At 33.1% G+C, this 13,437-nt stretch overlaps 1 protein-coding gene across 15 annotated transcripts in view; it reads right to left on the minus strand.

The window, feature by feature from the left end:
* The window catches only part of LOC108686143 (disintegrin and metalloproteinase domain-containing protein 11), a 58,385-nt gene extending 44,954 nt beyond the window's left edge, over nucleotides 1–13,431 (minus strand). For all 15 annotated transcript variants that reach the window (XM_018191274.1, XM_018191267.1, XM_018191270.1 and 12 more), the window contains exon 1: nucleotides 12,840–13,431. In XM_018191274.1, coding sequence (XP_018046763.1) covers nucleotides 12,840–12,927 — 88 coding nt within the window. In that variant the 5' untranslated portion in view covers nucleotides 12,928–13,431. The remainder of the gene's footprint in view (nucleotides 1–12,839) is intronic.
* Between the last annotated feature and the right edge of the window lie 6 nt (nucleotides 13,432–13,437).

Consider the following 13,437-nt stretch of genomic DNA (forward strand, 5'->3'; position numbering starts at 1 on the left):
TCCTAGGCAAGGTTCGACTAGGTTCGGTTCGGTGGCATTGCATATCCCGGCACATCTCGCAGGTGCAGGGCGTGGTGCCTTGTCGGCAATATCGATTACAAACCCGGGCGGTTGCGCATTCACGTCGACACGTGGACGTGGACCGGCAGCCAGACTAAATTTGTGTTGTCCTATATTTTAGGTTCCCGCACTCATCTGCCTCTCAAAGATTGATTACTTTTCCCTCTGTCCCTTTCCTTTTACTCTTCCTTCCTCATTCTCTCTGTTTTCCTGTCTCTCTCTCTCTCTCTCTCTCTCTCTCTCTCTCTCTCTCTCTCTCTCTCTCCTTCTCTTTCTCTCCTTCGCTGTGCCTAACGGCACTGTACCGGAAGTTACAACCCTACATCTAGATTAAGGTTCTAAGGTTCAAGCGAAGGTTCATCAAAGATGAAATTCATTATAGAGGAAGGATAATGAAAATGAGTAATAATTCCATCTATCCAAAAATATAAATAGAAAGAATAAAAAATCTATTTTTCTATAAAAATTAAAGCTCCATCACGTAGTAAAAAAATCTTTCATTTGTTAAAATTTTTTCATAAAGCTAAAATAATTTAATACAAAATTAATTACATTTTAAAATATTGAATATCGTTGAAATATTTAAGTTGGAAATTTAATAAAATTCTTGTTAATAAACATTCGAATATGCATGAAGAAAGCTGCAGATTTTAAAAAATTAAAAATGCAGATTCAAGAATTGGAGTCAATTAATTCACGACGTACGTGTTTCTGAGCTTCTAAATTTCTTTGCAACTCGTTGGAAGATAAATTTTCTAGGTTGAAAGCTTACTTTTCTGTCGAATTTAGTTCGTATAAGAACCATATTACTTAAGACTATATTACTGACGAACGTCTTAAACTTAAACTGCCCTTTTATTTTAAGATCTCTTAACTTTATTGTCATAGAAAATGGTAGCTGTCGATTCTTTCGTAACCAAGACTCTTTGCGTTAGCTCATATTGATTTCTTTTCACAGTCGCGTAAACCATTTCCGCGAAAGACTCGTTTCATTTGTAAGACAGACGTGTGTCCGAGAATTTAGAACACTCGCACGATCTTTTAACAGTTTCATGATTCTTAGCTTATAAAACGAGTTTAAAGATTCAAAAAGTTCTAAAGATCTTATCGAAGAAATCGAAGAATTCATTAGACTGAAGAAATTATAAATTTTACAGTCTTGGTTTAAAAGAAAACTTTATTTGGTTTGGTTTAAAAGAAACTTTAAGAAATATAATCTTTATTATATCTCTCAAATTTATAATTTGCATGTATAATTAAAACACACACATACACACACACACACACACACACACACACACACACACACACACACACACACACACACATAACTACCCTGGTAGAAATTTAATTTTTAAAATTTAATTTTTGATTATTGGACAGTACTAACTTTGGTCTAGTAATTGAACAGCAATGAGCAAAATTGTTACAACTGTACAAGATACCAATCAAGATGTAATGCAAAACTGTTAACTGTACAAGAAATCAATCAAGATGTAATGTTTTTCTCGCAGTTACTGCACAGTAAAGAAGTACAAAATCTGAATTCAGTTACTGAGTAATAGAACGACAATAAATAGATAAAAAAAAACTGTATAATGTAAATTATATATACGAGTAATGTTCTCTTGCACAATGCAAGGAAATAGCAATAGATAAGTTATTCCAAGGGTTAATTATTCCTGTGTTACTTGTATCGCTCTTGCTTCCGCACATTGTCTAATGGGTATAAGCGTTTAAACACAAAAGTACAGGCAATAATAACAGATAATAAGATACAGGCAATAGATTTCAGTCAGAAATCGTTGAGAACTGTTATTCCTGATTCTCTAATCTCTCTTGAAATTTTTGTAACAGAATTAAATGCTACAAACTATTCTTCAAATTTTTCTTTCTTCGCTCATATTTTTATACGCGCTCACGACTTTTACACATTTTTAATTTATATAATTTTACAAAACGTAAAAATAAGTATACTTTACAGAGTGAATAATTACACTATTAAAAATTTCATGAAATTTAATATACTTTTAAGTTACACAATTTAACTTCATGACATTACATTAAATTTATTGTATTTATAATTGAAAAGTATATTTGTATACACGTACATGAAATTTAATGTATTTTTCACGAAAATTTATGAAATTTAATATACACGTTCATTACATTTAAGTAACTACTGTAACTTAATTTTCAGTTAAATCATTTATTACTTTTAATTTCGTTCATAACCACAAACTTCATTTATATGTAAAGGAAGCTCGTGGTTACATTTCTAACAGTGTATTATATTACACGTGAGCATTGCATAATATAACTGATCAAAAAATAAGCAATTACTTTTTTAATGATTGATACAAAATCTCTTGTAAAGAATTAATCCAAACATTGCACAATAAAATCGTTTTAATATTGCTCAGTTGCTACGCAATATTTTTTGCATTATAAAAAGAAATCATTAATAGTAATTATATAATAATTACTAGAGTAATTGAGTGATTCGGTCAAACTGCACAAATCTCTACTAGAGTAAACTTAATTATAATTAATATCATAAGTAATTATAATTACTTTGAGTTCTTAAATATCTCAACAATGTAATAATTTATATAAAGTTAAAAAAAAATAAAAGATATTATTTCAAAGACAAAATAATAATAATAATAATAACACATATCAATTTAAAACTATTATAATAGAAATCGAAATTCACGATCACACGCAAAGCAATTTCCTTCGGAGTTATCGGTGGTTTTGTCGTCGCGCTTTGCTTGTCCCGAAATCCCGTGATTACGGTCTTAAATCCACGCGCAATCCCAAATCCGTAGTATCCCACTCTATCTAAGGCTCAAAGGGTTGCGTCTCCACTTAATGGAGCCGCGTACGTTCGAGATAAATTGCCGGCGTAGAGAAATCCTTTTTCTGTGCAAACTATTTATTTCGAAGACCGGCATGGAAATGTTTTTCGATGGGATGAGAAGCTGTGTGAAGGGCGAAAAGACGAAGAAGAAGTGAAGAAGGAAGAGAGTAAGGAAAGTGCTTGTGTGAATGGTAGGTCGATTAAAACACAACCCCTCGATCTCTTCGCCTACTTCTATTTACTCGTTTTTGTATCTTAATTCTTGAAATTCTTTACAAATCCAAAGAACTTGAAAATTTACAAAAATCCAAAGATCCGAGAATTAGAAAATTATTCGATATTCTTGAGATTTTCATTCACCGACTTCTTAAGTATTAAAATTTTTATATTAATTTTTATATAATTATATTATTATAAGTATAATTCCAAAATTTAAGAAAAGAATCAAAAAAATTCTTTCCACTTTTACAAGAAAGTTAAGAACTGAAATTAAATAAAGAAGCGATGATAAAGACACTTTATTGTACTTTTAATCCATTTTCTAAATTGACAGAAATGTATTATGTGATTATATAATGTTAATATAAAAAATGAATTAAAACAAAAGCGCATAAATCTCTATTTGTAGCGTAACTTTTTCCTGTCGCACCAATTTCTTTCGTTTCAAATTTTGATTTTCGATTTGTCCCGTCAACATCTCGTCGTATGCGAAAAAGATTTAAAATCGAATAAATATGCAATCAGACACGAGCAGACATTCGCTTTGAGACAGTCTTTCCTTTCAAAATTTGTCTCTCTTTTCCGTGTTTGTCGCAACTGTTTATTTCCTACATTTATGGAAGATTGGCGAATCCCAGGCTGCAGGTTGAACAAATACTAGTGTATAAGACATCTCAGAAATACTGCCATTTCTTTCGTCTCTACGAATGCTTTGATCAATTTAGAATCTCTTGTAAAGAAAAAAAAATTTCACCGGATATTATATTTCTTAGTTTACAACATTATAAATATCTCAATAAATAGTTTGTTTAAAAACGTCTTGGAATAAAATGTAAATTTACTTTTGCCTAAGAACAAAATTGACTTTAAGTTCAACAAAAAATGAATAATTGTTTTTATCGTACTTCTTACAAAAACATGAATAAGTATATATACGAAATTAATTGTCCGAACAGTGCATCATAATACTGATGATTTCTTCTAACTGTTATCTGAGTATTAATATAAATTCGTTTTATGCATACATTACACCTTACGATATATTGATAGTTTATATTTATATTTGGACAACTAATTGTAAAACAATCTGTAATGCGTACGTGGAATTATAATTTTTAACATTCGGACAACAATTTTAAAAAATTGTGGCTCACAGGAGAATTAGTTGTGCGTGTGTGTGTGTGTGTGTGTGTGTGTGCGCGCGCGCGCGCGCGTGCGTGTGCATATGTACGTGTGCGTATGTGCGTGTGCGTGTGTGTGCGTGTGCGTGCGTGTGCGCGTGCGTGCGTGCGTGCGTGCGTGCGTGTGCGTGTGTGTGTAGAGAAAGAGAGCGCAAAAATTTATTTTTTAACATTAGCATCTGTAAATAAGTTATTTGATACAATTAAAAATCTCTGCACGAAATTCAAGCGCGGTAAAAACCTTTCAACAAACAACATGAGTCAATATTTTTATTCCTTCACATATGGTATTTCTATATAAAATTACATTCTTTCCAATGGAATATTATGGTGCAGAATAAAAATGATGCGCCAACGCGCGATGCGTAATCCCGGGAATAAAAATTAATTATGCCTAAGTGCCTCATATTTTTCTTTCACGCGATGGCCTTGAACGTCCAGGATCACGCATCTCCTCCACGGTTATGGCTCCCCTGCTTGGCTGGGATGAAGATTTGCGCGCATTCGTTTCAGATTTCAAACGCTTTGCCACTTTGAACATCGGTAAAGCGTAGGAATTCTAAAACAAATACCACGCTTTGCACTCGTCCTGGCCGCTCTTCTCTTCGACATCTCGATCCTCTGTCGCGTTGTCTCAGGATACAATTCAACAGCCGAATTTTTTTATAAACGATGTAAGATCTTCATATCTTTCGATATGATACCTTGCATTTTTTGCCCATAAGTTTCATAAGTTTCCGAATTTTAAAAAAATCAGAATTTTTTATAATCCCGGAAAATCTCAGATCCAAAATGCAGAACTAATAATATAACGAATTCTTTCTGCTGTATCATCACCGACATTGATTTAAAAGTTTGTATATCATCGCAATTTAATAAAATAGATATTTCTGCCATCGCAAACCTTCCGCGACGTCATATTTATTTCTTGTCTAACGTTCTGTCGCTGCCGTTTGCCGGTTCCCACATTATTCGCCCGGTATCGAAATAGAGAATGATGACGGTCATTCCCGAAAAAGGAAAATGGACGAGACTGGCGAGAGGTTGTGGGTGAGTCAGCCGGAAAAACGGCAGCTAGGTCTGGCAGAATTTCTCAAGCGTCGAAGACGATTTAAGAGGACATCTAGGAAAAATGACCTGCCACGAGCCCGGCAATTTCGATCCGAGGTTGCGATTCGAGATGTACCAATTCAAAAATTCAGAACTATTATCCGGAATTTAAACGACAAATACCTTTGCTATGGTGGATAAAAATAGAATAGTAAAATTTATCTTCGACTAATGAAAGAACTCAATTTCTATGTTTGAAAGAAAATTCATTTCGTTCAACTATTAAGGCGTTTTCTATTTAAGTTACTCGACAATTCTTTTTGAAAGTACATCTTTAAATTTTGTAATGTAAAAAGATAAATTAAATGGTATTGTATGTCATATTTGTCATTAACATTATTAATAGTTCTTTAGTTAGTATTATTGATTATTATACAATTAATATAAAATGCTTAATCTTTAACCTGAACATTTTTATAAAAATCGAATTGTATTAAATTGTATAATTGTATCGCATGTTGAGTCTGACATATTGAATTAAAAATGTTATAATCCGATTATTTAACAATGCAGAGATAACACATGAATTTAATACAAATGGAATTGTATAGGATGCATCAGTTAGAAAAGCGGATAGTGAACTCGAGCAGAATTTTTCAGACATTGATAGCGTCTCGAAGAACACGTGAGAAAAATGATCCGGAAGTTTACTCGCCTTGCTCTATCATGATATTGTTTGTACACGAGCAACCAATATGACATGACACGTCTCGCCGAAGAGAGAGTGAATGTAACACAGCTACGGAACGAATTGATATCCCTCCTTTCTCCTTTTGATGTGAATAGCTTTCTCAAAATCTTTAGATTTCTGCTCGTTTGAAATGTTAAATTTCTTCCCAATTTGCATGAATTAATCGGACAAATATAATGCAAACCTAATAATTAAATATATATAAAACAGTTTAATGAGGCGAGATAAAAAGATGTAGACGCATAAAAGGGTACACTGTCTCGTACAGTGTTATGGCTCGTTTTTTGTTGCTACTTTTAAAGATCACACTAAAATTGAAGATCTTGCCTTTTTATTTCATCATCAGGTGAAGTGACTCGGCCTCTTTTCGCCGAGAAATTTAATTTTACCCCGCGTCCCGCGCTACCGGCTCTCCGCTATCCTTCCTGAATTTTTATCACTACGTGACCATGTTTCCGATTCAACAGAAAACGTCAAATTCGCGTAGAAGACAGAATTCAAACGGAATACACGAAACTCGTGCGAAATTTGTGAAGCGTGATAAAATTCACTGAACACAGGGTAGGTCATCTCCCGGTCGTTCATTGATAATCGACGATGGGTTGATGCATCCGACCCATTTTATTCAAAATGTCTGCTACGTTTCCACCACCCGAAGATGTCCTAGATCGATGTCGGCAAACACGTTCGAATAAAATAACCGATATACAATTTACATTTAAGGATAGAGGGAACTAGATCAAATTGACCCACATCATCAACATTTCAGGGGTTAGTGAATCCATCGTTCTTCCGTCACTCGATAACCGCGTAAGGTTCCCTTCCCTCGCTTGACTCCCCCCTCCTTCCCTCTCACCCTCTCGCGTTTCCACCCTCATTACGTCATCACTACCAACGCATACGTCAATGTACACTGCAGGCGCTCTGCAGTCGACTGCCTCGTTATTTCGCGATTTCCTGTTGATCGCCGCCCTACGACATCGCGAGGGATCGATCGCCAGATACGTACGTACATGAACGACGAACAGAAGGACACGCGCCTACGTGTATATATTATACACGAAATCGATCTTTACGCACGCTCGTGTACACGCATGTAAATACGATTTTTATCACCGTTAAAATGTAACATTGATCGATAATAATCCAGATTGATTTGTAACTTTGCTGACACACTAACGCTAATTGTATGATTTTACTTAATCTCTTTTCGTCTGTTACTTATATAAGGCTAGAGATAGAGTGAAATTTAGGAAACAAATCCTCCTAGCTTTACTGTAAGAGAAATCGACTTATTCTTATTTCGATGGAAGCCATTTTACGAAAATACATGATTGACCCAGACCTATCAAACCACTTTTTATCTACAGATTCTTTCATTAATTTCAAGTTGATTTTTTTTTTAAAAGTCTTTAAAAGAAAAAGATAAAAAAAATTAGAATAGTTTAAAGATATCCGATCTTTAAAAGAAAATAAATTTCTGATATAAAGTTTGGCTCATTAGATTTAAACATTTTCTTTTTTAAATCGAGGAAATGTCACATTACATTTAATAATTAAATTTTTACTCGATAAATCTTATATAATCGAAAGAATATTAGAAAATGCCTATTTAGTTTAAAAGATAGATATATAATTAAATTATATTACACGTTATTGGGCGAGAAGCATTAAGGCTGTAAAATGCAAGCAAGCGAAAATCATGGATAATGGTATAGTGAAGATGTACTCACTAGATGAGTGATTAAACGAGTAGGTATGCAGGCATATGAATGCTCGAATGAATAGGTAACCACTCATCCAGAGACTACGTCTTTACCGTGCAATCATTCACTATAATGGCTCGTTTTCCGCAATTGTTTAGTACTTATCAACATTATACTAAACATATTGTTGTATAATACAACTACAAAAAAAGAAATGGTTGCTCATTTGAAAATATCATCTGCAACATTTGTACAGACAACTTCCTGAATTTGATTAATAAATTTAGCATCTTAAGTTTTGTCATCTCAAGCGGTGATAAATTTCATATTAAATCCATGCACATTACTTCGATTTTTCGAAGATCTATCGTTCTATTTCGTTGAACGGCAAAATCGGCCGCGGTTCACATATTAAAAGCCAATAAATTAGAACTGGCACGCTGCCATTTCAATCTCGTGGGTTCTACTCGAGAGAACTCGTCGACGAGCCGTCTTTCCGTCCTACGTCTTTGATTAATTGTAGGATATAGATTGATTGATTTCATATACAATGGGTAAACAAAATATTCCGCTACGCAACCCTTTCGCTATAGTCGATGTCATTTTCGACACTCGAGAGAGATCTTGAGATTATCTTGAGATTATCTTATAACATATGGGAATATGTTTATAACATTGTCAGAATGAAAAGAATTGTTTTCTAAAAATGATTATTATTTAAAGACATTTATTCGAAAGAAGAAATTTTTGTGATTATTATTCTCATAATTATTTATTCACATATTTAATGTATTTTTGCATTGGCAAAATATTGACGTAAAAAACATTAGAGAATATTACTTATAAGTTTCGTGATATTTCAAAGATATTTTTCACAGCTACTGATAAATATCATGTAACATGCAACTATATTTATGAATTTTTCATATAGCTGAGGCTCGAATATATTTTACAATTATGGAAATATCTTGTAAATATAAACGCGTATCCAAAAGTGTGTCACATTTATAGCTCCTCCAAACAGTATCTGATATCGATTTCGCTTTAACGAAAATTTGATTAGACGTTATCCTGCTACAATTTATGCAGTTTTCGCGTTAAGTAACTTTGTAACTAAAAACCCATAAATAAAAATTTTTATTTATGGAAGTAATTTTCTCGAAATTGACTTAAAAGTAAAACTGTGTTATTTCTATTTATAATTTCTATGTTGCTATATGTTTTTTTTCAATTTTGATAGTTAAAAACATCCAGGGAGAAATTGAAAGAAACGTTATTTTTCTCAGTGTGCACTCTCTACTCTTCTTCACACGAGAGCTAGGACGCTAAAACTATCATTAAAATATTTATTGGTGCTTTACGCCAGCTTGTATATTTTCGAAACTAGCTTGTAAGAAGCTTATAAATATTTTATGACTGTTATACTGATGACAGCACGAGCTTTAGCGATATCTTACACGGATAAACATAGTTAGCTAAGTAGCAACGGAGTCGGTAATATTTTACAGATATAATACAAGTAATTAAATCATTCAATCTTAATTGTATAATCTTCATGTATAATTCAAAGAAACTGCTATTTTAAAAAAATATCCTATTTTTAAAGATATTAAAACCATTTAAGTTAGAAATTAAGAACTTTTAATATTGCGTGATAAGTGCACGTACATGCATCGTTATCGCTGTCGTTGTCATCGCTTGAAATTGACGGGGCGATAAGCTGCGATGATGCATGTGCAAAATGTACATTCGCGTGCTCGCGGTTTTACGCAGCGACGAGCGGCGCGGCACGGCGTCTAACAGTATGCAAAACGAGCGGACGAGCGCAAGCGGGTGTAGAGTAATTCCGCGCGATAACATTATGAATAATGCAGCAACGGGATTTGAAGCCCGGCGGAAATGTACGTAACGATTACGCGCATTCCGACGACCGGCGCGGCGCGGCGTCGCGCGTTTTCCCGCGGCTGTTTTGAGAAAATTCGCAGTGTGTATACTGCATATATGTAGTCGTAAGCATTGGTCGTACCCCTGATCTATATTCGCATTTTCCATCAACTAACAAAACACGCGAATATGTAATACTTATGAGGAATGTGAGCGATTAGCAGTTTTTATATTGTGCGAATTAGTGGCATCATTATTATTCTTTTTGTAAAGTATAACAAGGCAATAGATGTATCGCAGATATTTTAGATACTTGTATATGTACTAAATTTTATAAGAGATTAATTATTTTATAATAATTATTTTATAAGAGATTAATATTGGATAATTTTTATAAAATTGCACATATTTAGATATATATTCGAAGTAAATATCAATAAATTTATACTTATTTCAACGTAAAAAGATCATTATACGTTTTATATATTAATTTACATTTTGTTTTATGCTAGTCACATTAATATTAAAAAAATGTAAAAGAAGGATACATCATGCATAATAAAGATATAAGATTGATGATTGTAACGAGCAAAAGAATCACAAGCCACAAAGATATGTATGCTTTAATGATTAAAGCATAATTAAAGCATAAAGCATGATTAAACTTTAATCAATGAGAAGATTACAGGATATGAAGGAAGGAACGTAATAAGCACGTAAATTCTCAAAATATAAGATTGTTAATGCTATCATAAAATCCACTGAATTAAAATTTGAAGATATTGCAAGGCTCGAAGATGTTAAGATTCACAGAAGCTGGAGGAAAGTTCAAGTATGCAAAAATAAAAATTCAAGCGTGCAGAAAATTGAGAATGTGAAAATTCGAGGATCCAAGAAATACAAGTTATAAAGATTTCAAAATTCGAAAAGTCGAGCGTATAAAAATTTTAATAGATAATTTAAAAGGTCGAGGGTTGCACCCTGATAAGGTGCTCATCCTTGTTCAAGGATGCAGAGAATTTGTGAACTCTACAGTGCCTTGGCAACAACGAAGAACTCGGTTCGTTAAATTTTAAAATAAGGTTCTCAAGCTTTTTAAATTTCTAAATTTCATTACATGTTAGAATTTTACATGTCCTATATATATATACATATATATAGGAAAAATTCAGAATTTTACAAATATGACATATATACAGAACAAATTTTGAATTTTATAAATATGACATATATGGGGAAAAATATCAAACTTAATGGAACAGATAATTCGAAATCCATAGAAGATACGTATAATAAAAATGTTTTAGACAAAAGTTATACAGTTTAATGAGATGCAATTAGTATTATACCTTAATATTTATGCACAAAATAGTAAGATGAATCAATCGATGTAAAGAAAACACATAGTTGCTTATTTAAAAAATTATGTATTTTGCAATACGCAACTACACATCTTTTTTTTAAGCAACCATATATTTTTTTACATCAAATAATTCATAAAAGTATTAAGATATATAAGAAAATTACGAGATATTTAATATTTTACATTAACTTGTGCCAGAATAAAGCGTAAAATAACTCTAAAATTATTGATTTTTCGATCTCTGCCTTGATATTAATGCAGATGAATTATATTACGTAAAAAAATCATATAATTTAATTTTTAAAAATGACAATTATCTTCATATAACCTTAAAAAATTGATTTTTTTTTTTTTTAGAAAATTAATTTTTTCCCTGCGTCCTATCAAGTCATAAAACTTTTGTCTAAAACATTTTTCCGTATCTTCCATATTTTTCAAAATATTTATTTTATTACAGTGAAATTTTTTATTTTGTATATAATAAATTATACATTTCAATTTTATCGAGCATTAAATTTCTTAGATTCTAAATCTTCAATTCCCTTTTGCCGTTAGATATTTTTATTTTTATTTAAGATAAATTATAAATTCCTCGACTCCGTGAATCCTGAGGTTGGCAAATTCCGGATTTCCTTTACTCTAAGTTTATCTAATTTCCAGAAATTAGATTAGGTTATTTGAATCCTGGATTCCCTGGAATCCTTAAATTCTGAGATCTCCTGACCCGCAAACCCAACATTATGGGTTCTTTGACGCTGAAAATGAAATCACGGTCTTCCATTTGAGAAATCTATAATTCAATGAATCAAAATGACTTGAGATCCAAGAAACTTGAAATCTTAGATGTCAAAAGTTTAAAAAATTATTAATCGGTGAAATAAAAATAATCTAAAACTTGTGAAATTTTTCAATTCTTGTAAATTCAAGAATTTAAATATACTAAAAGCCATTCAGCTAAATATCCTAAAATGATAAACTCTCTTTAGAATTATAGGCAAATATATTGCTTGCCATGATAGCACCTAGCTATCCGGACAAGATTACTCGATGAATAATTCGCGCTCTAATTATGAACGAAACCATTATTCCTCCATATTAGAAATTATTTCAGTGAAATTATTCTAGTTACTAGAATCAATCTAGTTCACTAAACAGACATGATTACTCGATAAGTTAGATAGAGTTTGCGTTAAATCTGCTGGATAAGAAACTTTCTTTTATATAAAGCAAACTATATTACAGTTATTCACATAAAAAAACTACAATTAAGAAGCTTTAGATCTTTATCAGATCTCTAAACATCTTAAGTCCACTTCTCCTTCTTTGAATCTTACCTCCTTAGGACTATTAAACGGACAGGGTGGCAAGCAAGGTGCGCAAGCAGGTGCAATACCTCCGTAATGATCAGCGCTTTACACCCATTCATTCACGCAGCCATTCGTGTAGAGGACCTTAGCGTCCACTTAGTCTGATAAAAAATTTCGAATTATTTTATATTAAATTATTCACGAAACTTAGGTCACTATCTTATTCGAAATTGATCGAAATAAACACTTTCCTACAGACAGAATAGCTTGATAAATTCGGACCGGTTGAATTTCTTTTGACAGATTACCATCCCTCCGCACTCTAAAATATCGAATCGATTTATACTCGGTCCGATTAAGCTCCAGCCATCAATACGCTCAGTTATCAATCTGGACAGGCAAAGTGAGCAAGCAAGATAAATTTAAGGCAGGCAGATAAGGCAGGCAGACATTACCTCGCTTGGATGTGGTATCGGCTAAGCTGCTAATAAATCCACGTACGGCAATCACGAGAACAAAGAGTCCACAGTGTAGCCAGAACATGTTTACGTCTTAACAACATTGTTTAATTCCATATTACATGACGCTCATGAAACACTGCGACGATGGCGGCTACTGCGATTCCGATGGGCTTTACAGGATTATTCATTACTACGCGCATAATCACTGATGTCTACCACCTCCTTGATCATTAGACGCGGCACGCGGAGTCGAGCGGAACGGAGCGTAGCGGAGCGGATCGGAGCGGATCACGAGTTGATTCTCCTCGACGATAATAATACGCTATCGAACGTATACCAATCTTTGAGATATACGAATAGCGCGCTCGCAGCGGGTAGCTATATGTGCAGCGACGAAAAAAAACGACAGAAAAACAGCGAGTCGGATACGTCGCGCGAGCGAAATGCAGATGAGCGAAATGGAGCTTTCTCTTCTTTCTCGTTCTGTCTTTTCCTCTCTTTGATCGTTTATCTTTCCTTTAAGTATCAGTCAATCAGTCTCTCTCTCTCTCTCTCTCTCTCTCTCTCTCTCTCTCTCTCTCTCTCTCTCTCT

The sequence above is a fragment of the Atta colombica genome, unplaced genomic scaffold (genome assembly GCF_001594045.1).
Source record: "Atta colombica isolate Treedump-2 unplaced genomic scaffold, Acol1.0 scaffold164, whole genome shotgun sequence".
Classification (NCBI taxonomy): Eukaryota; Metazoa; Arthropoda; class Insecta; order Hymenoptera; family Formicidae; genus Atta; species Atta colombica.